The sequence below is a fragment of the Camelus bactrianus genome, chromosome 15, assembly GCF_048773025.1.
Source record: "Camelus bactrianus isolate YW-2024 breed Bactrian camel chromosome 15, ASM4877302v1, whole genome shotgun sequence".
In the NCBI taxonomy this organism is placed as follows: domain Eukaryota; kingdom Metazoa; phylum Chordata; class Mammalia; order Artiodactyla; family Camelidae; genus Camelus; species Camelus bactrianus.
This window is the reverse complement of record NC_133553.1, coordinates 47,190,159-47,204,795: the sequence shown is the minus strand read 5'-3', so window position 1 is coordinate 47,204,795 and position 14,637 is coordinate 47,190,159. Positions and strand designations below refer to the sequence as shown.

Sequence of the window (14,637 nt, the reverse complement as noted above, 5' to 3'; positions counted from 1 at the left end):
ACCGCCGCTCACCTTTGAGTGACTCCCGGCGGTGAGTCACCGCCCCGGGGGCGGAGGGGAGGGAGCAGTCTCCCCTCCCCAACTCCCGGAGCGGCCGTTGGGGAGCCATCCGCTCCCCAGGTGTGCGCCAAGCCCGCCCGCCCCGCGCAGCCGCCAGGTGCTTCCTCCTGCGGCGGCTGGAGGGGGCGGGAAGGGTGGTGGACCACGACAGCTGGTTGGGACCCTTTGTGGTCACGGAGAAAGTTTGAAAATACTGAAACCTGTGTTTTACTCAGAGGGAGTACGACTCTGAAACGTGGAGTAAATAAGGCCTGAAGGAAAAGAGTGAGGGAGGGGGATGGGAAGAGAAAGGTGGAAGGTAAAATGTAATACAAAGAGAAGCGGGAGAACCCGTCCCAACAACAATAAAAAAAGAACTTTGAGCTTTACCTGGCCGTTTAATTGTACTCCTTTGAAACTAGAATAAAAAGAAAAGAAAAAAGAAAAAGAAAGAAAGAAAGAAGGAAAGAAAGTCTTCCTAGCTCTCGGGATGGCACATTCGTGTGTTCTTTATAATTAGTCTCAATAATCTTTTCCCTTTCTTATAAACATTTTTAACACTTGAAGGTATAAGAAAAAGTGTTTTCGTAGAGCGAAATGCTGGGAACTGAGATTATTCCAGTTTTGATTAATATTAGAGAACATTGTTGATGAATCCTTCGAAAATATAGGAAGGTAGAAACAAAGGACAATAATCTGTTTAAGAGCAAATGAATTCAAATTGCAAACGCTGTTGTTACATTCTTAAAATAATTGTAATAACTTGAAGCTTTAAAATATTAAAATATTAAGTGTTTTTCATATTATTTTGGCTGGCTCTAGTATCATTATAACCTGTTTTTAAAAGTCTTTCTGCTTAAATCATCGGATAAAGACTTCAAAAGAGGACAAGTGAAAAAGCAATTTAAAGATTCAACTAGATTTGATTAATTTTTACAAATAGATATCAGGTCAAACATTATTCTTTTATTGAGCAATAATTTAAATGTGTTGTACTTACCTATGGTCAGTTGATTAATGCAAATAATCACATTGTTACAGTAAATACCAGCATAATGTGAATTTTACTTGGACATTAAATAAGCTATTTAACTATTTGATTTTTGACATCTTAAGGAAATCCTATCAGTGTTTTAAATCTGTAAATCTGAGCTAGACCTAATTTTGGAACTTTGTGATCTGTTCCAAAACTTCTCTAAGTGAGAAGAGTAGCACTATCAAATCAGGAACAATTAACCAGATTTTTGTTATCTTCTGCATTTTGGATGTTTTTCAGGAAGTTGCACACTGCCAGCCCCCAGATTATACATACTTTTCCCAAGAATTACCTAATTGGTTATTGTGGCTTTATTTGCAAAGTGTTCCATTGCCAGGTCTAAATCTGGTACCTAATCAAGAAAAACCTTGTCTTTTTATAACTTGACAGCTGTTTATTAAGTTGTTCATTTCAATAAAGTAAACTGAGTAAGCATGATTATTAAATAAATGACAAACACCACACTAATCTGACTCATAGTATCTGAGTATACATACAAGATATGGTTTATTTTTATAGCTCTTCAACTCCCTCTCTATTTGTTACTGCTCAAAATTGCTCTTATTTTATGCTTTGTATACAATTTATTTTTGTATATCGACTTTATATCCTGCTAAATTCATTATTAGTTCTAGCAGCTTTTTTGTTTTTTGTAGATTTCTTAGGATCTGATTTGTACATAATCATGTCATTTTCAAAGAAGGTTTTGTTTGTTACTTTTAAATATTATTTTTCACATTGACTAGGATCTCCAGTATAATATTGAATAGAAGTGATGAAAGTAGATGCCCCTGCCCTATTCCTGATCTTAAGGAGAAAGTACTCAGTTGTTTGCCATTAAATGTTATAATAGCTGCAGATTTTATTGTGGATGCCCTTTATCAGGTTGAAAAACATTTCTTTTCTGTCTTGCTTCCTGAGAGTTTTTATCACAAACGGATGTTAAATTTTGTCAAATGCTATTTCTACATCTATTGAGATAATTGTATGGTTTTTCTTCCTTATTTTATTTATAAGGCAAATTACATTGATTTTTGAATGTTAGACTAACCTGGAATTCCAAGGATAAACCTTACTTGGGCATATTGTACCACTTAAGTTTTTTGTTAAAAACTGGGATTCTATTTGCTAATATTTTGTTAGAGTTTTACAGCAGTGTTCACGAGGGATTTTTATTATTTTTATTTGCAGTTTTCTTAATTGCTATCACATCTGGGTAATGCTGGCCTTAAAATCAGTTAGGAAGGGTTCTTTCCTCCTCCTCCAAAGAGTTTTTATAGATTTCCTGTTATTTTTTTCTTGAAAGCTTGTTAGCATTCACCAGTGAAGCCATCTGGGCCTAGGAAGATTTTTAATTACAAATTCAGTGTTTTAATAGATGGCAGGCAGTTGACACTTTCTCTTTCTTTCTTTTTTTTTTTTTTTTTTTTTTTTTTTTTGATCCTGCCTCAGGTTTGTTTGTACAAACAGCACAGGTAGACATGAGCCCCATGCAAACAGCAGCCCAGGGGTCACACTAGTCCTTATATCCTCAAATCAACAGATGAAAGCCTCTACTCTGGAGCTTTTGTAGGGGCCTGGGCGCCTTTGGGAGCCTGAGCCTGAGCTGCAGCTGCAGCTGAAGCTGTGGCCTTGGTCTGAGCCTCGTCCTCGGCCTTTGGCCGACAGAGCCTGAGACCCTTGGCGATGCGGGCACGAGCACGTTTCCCTAGCTTGGGGTGAGCAGTGCAGGCAAGTCGACTGAGCTTGCGGCTGCTGCCCTGTAGGAGCTTGGGCTTGACCTCCTTGGGCTTTCCGAGAGCCTTAACGGCCTCAGCACGTGTGCTCGTGGCCTTGGCGTTGTTGGCCTGCATCTTCTTCAGGCCCTTCTTGTTGTGCTTCTTGGCAAAGCTCATGTTCCTCAGGAACTTGGGGTCCACCCACTTAAGAGATTCCTATCGTTGTGATCGGGGTTTTTTGATGCCTTTTCTGTGGCGTTTTCAGGACTGGTTGTATGCGGTGTGGTTCTTCGACTTGGCCATGTCTGCACCGGAGCCGGGAGATCCCAAATCGCCTGGGACCAGAAGAGAAAGAGCGAGACTTTCTCTCTCTTTTTGTGTCTATTTCAATAGTTATGTCTTTTAAGGAATTTTTTCCATTACATCTAAATTGTCTAATTTATTGCCATAAAATTGTTTTCAGTATTCCCTTATATCCTTTTAATATCTGTAGAATGTGTAAAGATATCTTTTATTTTATCCCACTTATAGGATCCTCTCTCCTTTTTAAAAATTACCAGTCCAGCTAGAGGTTTATGAATTGTATTGCTTTTTTCAAAAAGCCGATTTTAATTTTTATTGATTTTCCTCTATTGCTTGTCTGTTTTCTATTTCATTGGTTTTCTTTCTTATGTTTATTATTTTCCTTCTTATACTTATTTTGGATTTAATTTGCTCTTTTTTCTTACTTCCTAAGGTGAAAGCTTAGATCAATGATTGTAGACCTGTCTTCTAACACAACCATTTAAACCTGTACTGTTCTAAGCACAGTTTTAGCTGTATTCCACATATTTTATCTGTTGCATTATATTTATCATTCAATTAAAAATATTTTTTAGTTTCTCTTATGATTTTTCGTTGACTCATAGGTTATTTACCAGTGTGTTGTTTAATTTCCAAATATTTAGAGATTATCCAGATATTTTTTTCTCATTGATTTCAAATTTAATTTCAGTGGGATCAGAGAACAAACTCTGGGTAATTTCAATCCTGAATTTGTCAAGACTTGTTTTATAACCCAGCATATGCTCTATCCTGGTGAATGTTCTACAGGCACTTAAAAAGAATAACTATTTTGTGAGGTGGAGTGGTCAGGTCGGTTGATGGTATTTTTCAGATCTTGTGAATTCCTTCTGATTTTGTATCTACTTCCATCAGTTCTTGAGACAAGATTGTTGAGATATCCAGTCTTAGATTATACCACTACTGTTTTACCTCACTTGCTTTGTCACATACCTATCCATCTATCTACCCACCTGTCTTATTATTTTGGTGCATTTCCAAGTCAATTGCAGACTTGAGTACATATTTTTTTCTCTAACTACTTCAGTATGTATATAATTAACTAGAGATCAGTGTTTGTTTAGAGGGTTGGTTTTTTTGTGTGTGTGGTGAAACAATAAGAAGAAGGAAATTTAAGTGTAACATTAAATGAGTTTGACAAATTCAGGCACCTGTGATATGATTCTTATCAAGATAAATATAACTGTCATTTTCAGAAAGTTCCATTTTTCTCTTTGAAATCAGTTTCTATTTTTCTCTTTCCAATCAGTCCCTGCTCCCTCCAGATGCAACCCCAATTCTGATGTTTTTCCCCCCACCATATATTAGTTTGCCTATTTTAGCACTCAAGGCCAGCTTCATGGGCACACAACCTACACAGTCACATAAGACCCCTTGGTCTTAGAAGGGCCCCCCACTTGGTATAATGCTCTACTGTAATAATCTTGAAATTCTTATATTTTAACAAGGAGCTCACACTTTCATTTTGTACTGGGCTCTGGAAATTATGTAGCTGGTTCCCACTAGAACTTTCATATTAATGAAATAAAACCATATATAATTTTTTTGTGTAAAGGTTCTTTTGCTTAGCATAATGTTTTTGAGATTCATGTGTCCCATGTGTTGATAATTTGTTCTATTTTGTTAGTGAGCAGAATTCAATTGTATGCCTATGACATTTTTTTTTTTTTTTTTTATCCGTTCTCCTATTGACGGCCATGTGGGATGTTTCCAGTTTGGGGCTATTAGGAATAAAGTTGCTATACACATTTTTGTTACAAATTTTTTGTAGACACAAGAATGCCTTAGACTGGGTATCTCAGCATGAGGCACTATTGGAATTTTGGATAGGATATTCTTTAAAATATTTCAAGGAGATGAGCTTCTACCCACTCAGTTCCCTCAGTCATTTGGACAACCCAAAAAGGCCTGCATACGTTTACACCCTCTGGGGAAGGCATGCCACTTCTGATTTAGAGCTACTGCCTTAACAGTAGGCCTTGATTTCAGCAACACATCTGACCTAATTCAGTATTGCTGTAGGTAAGATAGAAAAGTGTGGACTACACACAGGTATGCTGAAAACAATGAAATGAGGTCAATGGGAATTTGGTGATTGAAGGGGAAGAGCTTAGGGCAGGAGTCCACTCATGCACTGCCTTAAGGAATGGTAAGGAGTTTGAACTTTATTCTAATGTGAGGAGAGAAGCACCATATCAACATGATTGGCTAATTATTGGATAATTTATTGCTTGGATTACTTGGATCACTTGTATTAGGCGGTGTCTGCCAGGTTTTCCCTCTGGGAAGTTGCTGTGTTTCCATTTTCATACTCTTTTCATTTGGAGTCAGTCACTGTATCTAGCCTACACTCAAGGGGAGGGACACTAAATACCACCTCCTGAGTGGAGGAATATAAAAGAAATTGTGGACATATGTTAAAAACCATAAGAGTTATAATAAATTCTGGGGGAGATACTTTGAAGCTATGTAAACATTCTATTTTTTCCTTAAAGCTTTGCAATGTGGGAGATTTTCAGGAAAAAAGGAAAAAGGAAGAAGGTCATTTTAGAGTGAGAAAGTAAACTTGCCTGGAAAACTTGATAGGACTTGCCAGGCAGTATGCAGTGTGCATTTGACATTTAGGATCACCAATTCTCAAAGTGAAAATCCATCAGCTATGCTGTGTGATTTCCTCCAGCAATGACAGTTTGGATCTGCTTGGGTGCAGGCTCTGAGAAGGTAGAAAGTTGGGTTCAACCAGAACGGGATATTTCAGGCCAATTTAACAGAAGAAAGAAGGACAAGATTGTTATGGAAGATGTTTGCAAAAGTGGGATGAAAATGCTGGGCCATGGGATTAAGCAGGATTTGGAAGTGAAGAGAAGAGAGGGCAAGTGGCTACCAGTAGCTGCCAGACAGGGTTGAAGAGCTCTGGCAATGGGAGTTCTTGAGTAAGTGAGCTGGAAGGACAGGAAGCAATAAGAGGGGCTTCAGAGGTGCTGGATATTTAGAAGGAGGAAAGGAAAGAAAGCGTTTGGGAGTGGCAAGCAGAACACCCACTATACTCCCTGGCCCTGAGGTGCCTGGGAGGGCTGCTCAGGACATGGGATAATCAGAGACCACCAGGTTCACTTACAGCCAGGAGATGGAGGGAATGTTCAAAGAAGAGGAGGCCACCAGGGTGTTTAATGGTGTCGGATCTGGAGTTGCAAAGGACACAGTGGAAGAGTTTGGGGAGGGCAGGGAGGGGTGGATCAGCTTAGGCAATGAGCTCAGAAGTTCCGGGGTGAGTGTCCAATGTTGATGCCAGGTCACCTAGAGGACTTGTTCTTCTGGCAGTGACTGAGCCAAATGAGATATAAAGCAGGACAGGATCAGCCTGACAGGCTCTTGGAGGGAGATGGGAAATCAGCCCAAGCTGTGTGGATTTTGAATAGTTAGTAGGAAGGCCCAGGAGCATCAGGAGTGTAGTAGTGGTGGCAATCTCGGGACGCTTGGAAGTGCTCCCTCTGGGAGGATATGGTAAAGTAGGGGCTATGGGGTGACTGATCTTAGCTAACAACTACCTGAGTGATTGGGTTATGATCATTAGTAAGTATTGGGCATTTACTTTTTGTATGACTTAACCATTCAACAGTGTAAAAGGAATACAGAGTTCTTAGAGACAGTTGAGAGAGGAACTGGGTGGTTCTAGAAAGTGTGTTCTGGCCCAGGCAGAAGGAAGTAAGAGTGTGGCAAACAGAGATGGACCTTAACCTTTGCCTTATCAGGATCAGAGAGGGGTGGGGTCTTTATGATGGGTTATTTATGGTGTTGGCAACAGCCCGGATGAAACCTGAGAGCTTTTTTCAGACAGTGTTCATGTTTAATGACATCTCTGAAGCAACCAGACATACATACACAATTGTGAGGAAGTTCCCTTTCCTGGTAACTGGACAGGATCCAACAGGACCCTGGCCCTGGGTTCTCATGTTGCTGGTTGAGAATGAAAGCACTGGCAGCTTGCAAGCCATGATAAGAAAACAACAAAGGGAAAAAATAAAGCACACTTAGATTGCTTTCCTTTCTGGAATTATCTGTATGTCCCAATAAGGACTCCTGGGATGTCCCTAGAAAATTGAGATGTGTGAAAAGAATGAACTAAATGTCACAAACTTCATTTTATTGTTACTCCTACTCAGGATGAGTGAATTATCAAGAGTCATAGTCCAGCTGAACTGTATGCAACACACACCACTGTGTGCGATACTGACTCAGAATGTACCCAGTTTGATAATGTCCCGGGGAGTCTGGGCTGTCCCCTGTCCCAGCGCTAAGGATCAGCAGTCACTGAGTGAGTAAGAGGGAGAACCATTGCCTTGAACTGGTAGAAGGAAGTGAAAGAAGGAAACAAAGAATGTGGATAGAGGAGGAGGGGAGGGAGGATATGTCACATCTCTGTTGGTTCCCTGTTTGTGAAAAAAGAGAAGGGACTTCCAGAAGTGTATAGGGAAGTCTTGTTATAAAGTAATGACCACATTTCCATTTCCACACAAGATTTCTTAGGTGAACTAGCAGCAGGTTATAATAGCGGTAGTGGTGATGTTGGTGATCATGGTATAAAGTCCTGTAGAAAGCAAATCTACATAGTCAGCAGCTGATGGAACTGGAATACAGCTTGGAGCTAATGGGTGGTGAGCTGACTCACACAGTTGGAGCACTGTTAGGGACCTATTTCTGTCTCCTCTTTGGTCAAAAAGACAGCCCAGAAAAAAACAGCATGTGGATCTAAATGATGCAAATAGCTCAAAGAATAGCTCAGGCTGATGAAGGGTTAGTAAGCCATCTTGACATGGAGGACATCACACTCTGCCTCCATGCTTAGGTACAAAGTCTTTCTAGAAGAATACAGCAGGTCGGTTGAATGGAGATTGCTAACCAGTGAAATTACACAAGCACAGATAAGGAGACAGCCATAGCTTATATGTCAACCAAGCTGGTTCACCCCTGTAGAAATAGTCCATCTTAAAGCACATGTAAATTTATTTGATGCCTGTTTTGGGGCATAAAATGGGGGCAAAATGTGAAAGTTGGCCTATGAGTAAACTTTAAGGGGATCCAAAATTACCTAATGGTATTTCAGAACCACTTGGTGGGGAGGGAAGATGAAGTGATTCTGTCTTAATCAACAATCAGACTGTGAGGCTCTAGGTCTGTGGAGATTCAGTTTCAATAAGACAGGGTTCTTAGGGTTCTCAGTCAAGGAGCTTCTAACCACAGTGATAAGACAGATACCCACACTGATAACTGCAGTGCGTGGAATTAACAGAATTGGGGTTGATTTGGCTACTACCCAATTCTAGACGATTGTGAATGTTAACAAAACAGGCTGCTCTCTCTCTTTTTCGACTAATTTTTTTAGATTCTTCTTACTCTTAAGGGTTTTCAGAGCCTTATTTGACTACTGGTCAGAAATTTTCCTCAGTAGTTTGTGAATTTGGTGGACCATTTAGAAAGGAAGAGAAGGGAAAATGAACATTCTGACATGCCCCCAGGTGTTTTCTTCACATTCCCTTATTTAATGTTCACAAAGACTGTATCACTTGTTTCCATTTTCCAAATGGGAGAACTGGTTCAGCAAAGTTCAATAACACCCCAAGGCGGGTGCTTAGCACGCAGGAGGTCCTAATCCCCAGGACTTCCTCTAAATATAAATAAAGAAAGAAAGCTAAGTAACATCCCAAGTCCCACTGGTGAACGGTGGAGCTGAGGCTTGACCTCAGATCTCTGTGACGCCAAAACCTATTCTCTCTCCCCATATCCCACAGCGTCAATGCTATCAACCCTAAAGTTTATGTCTTAGTAGTCAAAACTTAGGGAGGTAAGTATTTGTGCACCACATAAGCTGTGGCTCTTAGTAGCTTCTGATCAGTTTCCAAAGGAGCTTGTAGTTGGGTACTCATCTTTACCGGGGACCTTCATTTTTTAAAATTGGTTTTCATACTTTCTAACCCAGAGGCTATATAATGTTTCATAGTTTGCTTACTTCTTGTAGAAACACCCATAGAATGAAAGTAATAAAGCAGTGAAGTCCTTGCAACCACAGGAACCTTCCCTGTCTGCTTCCTGCTGGGAGTTGGTAGAGGAGGGAGGACCCTCTCTGGTAGCCATGACCTTCCCACTCTCTTTGGGATGCTGCTGACTTTGGATGCCTGCCCATCACCCTAGCTGACAATTTATAGGAAAAACTCCTGAAATTTTATACACAGAAGCACTGAAGCATAGATGTGTCACACACGGGCACAGGTACGTTCATGTACAGATCACTCAGAATTCAGAAGCTGTATTGGTTGTGAGTCAAGGGCCACACCACATCACCCCATCACCCTGTCGTGATTTTTGAGGGCAAATCCAGATGAGAACTTGAGTTAATAAAGCCCCCGGCTTCCCTCCCAAATTGTTTCCCCTCTGCTCCCTTCCTTGGTTCTCATTGCAATTGCAACGAAATCGGCAGTTGTTTCTGAAAGTAGAACAGCCGGCAAAGAGCACTGACCTAGCTCCTAGTCACCCCTCAGACAGGGCTCTGGGTGTAACCTTGGACCAGTCATCTGTCTGCCTCGGTCAGGTGGAAATTCACTTTAATAGCTTGGTTCATACCCAGCAGCACTGGGTTAGTTTGTGAAGGCTCTATGCTACAGATCAATTCAGATTGTGTCGCAATGCACTCTGGCCCAGTTAGGCATTTCCTGGCCTCACCCAACAGGTGCCCAGCCCACTGGACTTCTGCTCTATGTCTGTGCTCCACCCCTCATCTGTCACAGCCCTCCACAGTTGGGGTGCTCCACCTAATCTGCACCCCAGAGTGGGATGTTAGGTTCTCTCATACTTTCCCTGTACACAATCCTAGACCCAAGCTCCCTGCTAGGAAATGATTAGCTCATGCTAATCCAAGAGATAATAATTATACACTAAAATGAATGCTGGGGTAGAGGAGACATACTTGGGACTCCAGGAGGATCTGACCTGTCTGGTAGGGTCAGTAAAGTTTTCTGTGAGGGAGCAGTGATGATGCTGATGTTTGAAGGATGAGTAGATATTAATGAGACAAAACTGAGGCAGAACATTGCAGACAAGGAGCAGAGCAATGGCAAAACCCTGCAGAGGTGGGGAGGGGCAAGGGAGAGCTCAGCGGGCTGGAGGAGCAGAAAGAAGACTGGAGTGACCAGGGCTCAGTGAGGCTGGGCAGGGAGGCAGGGCCACACTCTAAGGACTGAGTGGATGCTGCATCCCTTGACTAACTATATCTTCATCTCACACCATGCACTCCTACACACTCTCATCTTCTTCTCTGTTCCTCCTTGGGGGTTTCAATGACCCTGTTTCTCCCTCCACCCCAGGATTCAGCCAAAAAAAAAAAAAAAGATAAAATTAAAGAAAAAAATAGCAAATATCTTTAAAACAAACTGCACATACTTGCAACAACAAGAATGAATCTCAAGAATTATGCTAAGCAATGAAATTCAGATAAAAAGAGTACATACTGTATGATTCCCTTTACATGGAATTCTAGGACAGGCAAAGCTAATCTAAAGTGACAGAAATTAGAACAAAATTGCCCAGGACAAGGTCGGGTTGGGAGAAGACTGACTGGGAAAAGGAACAAGGAAATTTGTGGGAGTGGTGGTGGTAATGGAAATGTTCTTTATTTTGATAAAGATGCAAGTTAGTGTATGCATTTGTCAAAACTCCCTAAACCTTACTCCTAAGATCTGTGCATTTTATTGTTTGTAAATAACATCTCAATTTCAAAAAATAAAAATAAAAAGGAAAGGAAAATAGTGCATTTAGAGTTCATGACACACTAATAAGCAACCAAAGAAAACATGGCATGTTGTTTCCTTATCTTCGCCTACCGGGGCACTCTTAAGAGACTGACTTCATCAATGGACATCCTCACTCTAAGATCAGAAAAGGATCAGAAGAGCCTGCAACTCTATTTCCTCTCCTTCAGCCAGAAGAGAAATCAGAGGGGAAGAGAGCAGGTGGGAGTCCAAGACAAAACCACTAATAAGAAGACTAGGCAGATAAACTCAACGTCGAGCTGTAGAACTGCGATTTTTATTCCTTTTCTCCAAAACTTAAATTCATAGTCTGCTCACCACGGATTTGGTTTCTAAACTGCATTTAGCTCTCAGCGGGGGAGGGGGTGCGGGGTGGGCGAGAGGAGGGAGGAGAAACTCACAAACATTCCAAGTAATGAATGTCTTCATAAATATAAAGCTAGAGGAAACAGTTTCACGGTACCCAGAGGAAATGAATTCCACTGCCATGCAGGGACCAGGACCTCTGCCCTGCTTTCCTCTTGTTTCCTGACTCGTCTCATTATCATGATGTTTGCATTTTTCTAAACATTGAATTACAAAAAAAGATCTCCTTTCCCACCATTTGGCTGTTTGGTGGCACTCATGTTTGCACAGTTTCTCTTCTATAATGCATTCAGCCCAGGCACAAGCAATTTAAGGCACAAATGCTCAGATGGAGGCAGGGAGAGGAGGTTTGCCCAGAGATGGAAGGCGAGTGGGAGGGGAGATCCTGACAGGAAGGAAAGATCTGAAGGGAGGGGCTGGGGGTTTGAGCTTGACCGGAAAGCCTTTCTCCTCCGCAGTCTTGTCTCAGCAAGGCGGTCAGACTGGAGGAGCAGGGACCCTTCAATGTCCTCACAGCCTTTACAGAGTCCTTTTACAAAGTTGGGTTAATTTTTAACTTCCTTAGAGTGAGATAAAAAACAAAGGCAGAAACTCTCACCCTAGGGCTGGTTTCTACAGCTCTTTGTCCTCAAGTCTCCTCCCGTCTCCTTTGTCCCCAGGCCCTCAGGGAAGGCTGAGAGAATGGTCACGTGGCACGAATGGGGCCTGGTTCCTGGCAGTCCCCTGGGCTCCCTGCAGAGACCAGGATTCCTAGTCTTTCAGGCATCTGCCCCGTTTTTTCATTTCCCTTTTGTTTTTGTTGTCGGTGTGGCCGTGTGTCCACAACACTCGGATTCCCACATTCTCAAACTCCAGAATCCAGTTTCTTATATTTCAGTGTTTTTAAGGTCAGTGGAAACTTTTTTAAAAAAGCAACATTAAGCTAATATATTCTTACTGCAGAAAGAAAGCTTTGTTCTATTTCTCCAGAAAGCTGACGCTCACCAGCAGTTCTCAGATCTTGAAAGATAGGCTCACTATTTACTTGTAGGAAAGGCACCAGATCAAGGTGCTATTAAAAACAACCAGTCACTCAGAATCCTGCTTTTCCCTTCCTATTTTTAAGTCTCCTTTGTACATCACCCAAGTAACTGAAGTATAAAGAATTATTTTCCCGAATATTGTTTTACACTGGTGAAATTGCATGGTATGTATTTGTATTTCGTTAACACTTTACTCTCTTTCCTGACTGAGATGTCAAATCTTGCAGTCAGCCTGGGTAATGTCATACAGGAAAATGGCCCTTCACCACCACAGACCCCCTGTGCTAAGGGGCAAAGTAGACGTCAGATAAATATTTATGAATGAATGAAGAATAGTGGGAGAAAAGAAGCTGGTGATTTCTAAAACGGGAGGATTCCTCCTAGAATAAGCAAGGATTGTATCAATAAAAATATACCTTTTCCTTCTTGCTTAACTAATTACTGGGGAAGTTTCAGAGAAAAATATTATTGGAAATAGAGAAAGTTTTAGGAGCCTAAAAAGCCTTTAGACCTCAGAACTGCTGGGATCTCAGGCCTTATGATACAGACGAGGGAAGCCAGAAACATTTAATAAAATGTTGCCCATAGCATCCCTTCTGGACTCCTGGCTGCTCTGGGGAGATAGTACTGGTTGCTCTGTTGACCACACAGACTAAGTCCCAATTCTGACTGTGTTCTGAGGTATATAGCCTGATAAAAGAAAAGTAGACACTGTGAGACTTGGTATTAAACTGCAAAGAAAACACAGCCAACTAGTTTAATTCTTGGAGATTTGATTGAATGGAGAGCTGCTCCTGCAAAGACTAAAGACAAAGGGATGTGGGGGTTGTGGCAGCAAAGCTGCACAAGGAAAAGGGATCCATGGGTGACGAGCTGTTGGTCTGAGGGGAGCTTGGCATGGCCAGTGGCTGGGCCTCAAGTCCATTTGTTGAGGCTGATAGTATAGTCCCAAGTTCACCATCAAGTCGTTTTTCTGCCGACACTGACCCCTTTTTTTTCTGGAAGCAGTCATTCTCGGTCCGTCCCTAGGAGCCCTGACTGCTTGCGATCGTTTACTTTCCAGGCTCAGCGTCCTGCGGACGGCACGTCCAAATGCTCATACTCAAGACACAGAACTTCATGTATCAAAGCTCAGCGTTATTGCTGTCTGGGGCTGGATCATTGTTTGCGGGGTGAGGAAGGCTGTCCCGTCCTTGTAGGGTAGTAGGCTATTTTGCAACATCCTGGCCACTAGAGGCCAGTAGCATCCCCCAACTGTGACAACTCAAGTGTCTCTACACATAGCCAAATGTCCCTGGATGGCAAAATTGCCCCCCCCCCCCCGTTGAGAACCACTGCCTCAGACAAGTTACCTGTCATGAAATTCTTCATTCAGTCTATTAGGATGATTGGTATTAGTTCATCCAGCTACCAGAACAAAACCAAAAACCTTGATATCAGTTCATGTCGAGTTTAAGAGTGCTCCTGCCCAGTTCCACCTTAGACTTGGGTAAATCTAAGGGTCAGTCAGCTTGGGGTGCCAGGCCTTAGAGGGTCCTGCTCTTGGTTGTTCCAGCCATGTCCTTTCTCATGGGGTAAGGGATCAACAAGGACAAGAGAATATGCCCGCTGGAGCCCTTGCCTCCCTACTATACCACATCCTGGACATCAAAATTCCTTGCTCAAAAGGGTCAAGTCTGCCTTCAGGGCTGACATGATCCCTTTTCCAGACTGTGGTCCACAGCACTGGGGAGGCCCAACTGAGGCCAAGGGGTCTCACTTATTGGCAATGTGGTTGGAGCTTTGACATGCAGGCTTTATTCTCACCCTGGAAACTGCAAATGTTAGACAAGGACTTGCCCCCTCCTTACACCACCAGCTCTCCAACAAAATGTAGTTGATCAGGGATCATTAGCAGTTCCACATCCCCCCCAACCCCCGACCCCGTACCTTCTCCACCTTCCCCATCCTCTGCAGAAGGCGATGAGGAACACTGACTTTCAATGGAATACCAGAAGGGAAAAGAAGAAGTTCCCAGAATTGCTCACTACTCCAGCAGGGGCTGGACAGGTTTTTACCTCTCCACTGAGCGGAAAACATCATCTAATTGTTGGGGAAACACGCCCCCAGAAAAACCCCAACATTCCTGGCAGATTTGCTTTCCTCTGCTCATCTTGTCTCTAATCTACTCATGAGGCAGGTTTCTCGTCTGGGCTGTGGACTCCACAGTTGGGCATTATTTGGTGAATGTGTCCTCCTCCTCCTCCAAGCGGTCTAACTGATCCTCCTTCAGGGGAAATGAATCACTCTCTTGATTTTGAGCCCCTGCAGTC

At 42.2% G+C, this 14,637-nt stretch overlaps 1 protein-coding gene across 1 annotated transcript; it reads right to left on the bottom strand.

Annotated features, from left to right (window-relative positions):
* Positions 1 to 157: 157 nt before the first annotated feature.
* LOC141573329 (large ribosomal subunit protein eL29-like) lies at positions 158 to 14,216 on the bottom strand. Its single transcript, XM_074341102.1, has one exon. The coding sequence runs from the start codon at positions 2,968 to 2,970 to the stop codon at positions 2,629 to 2,631; it is 342 nt and encodes a 113-aa protein (XP_074197203.1). The 5' UTR covers positions 2,971 to 14,216; the 3' UTR covers positions 158 to 2,628.
* Positions 14,217 to 14,637: the final 421 nt, after the last annotated feature.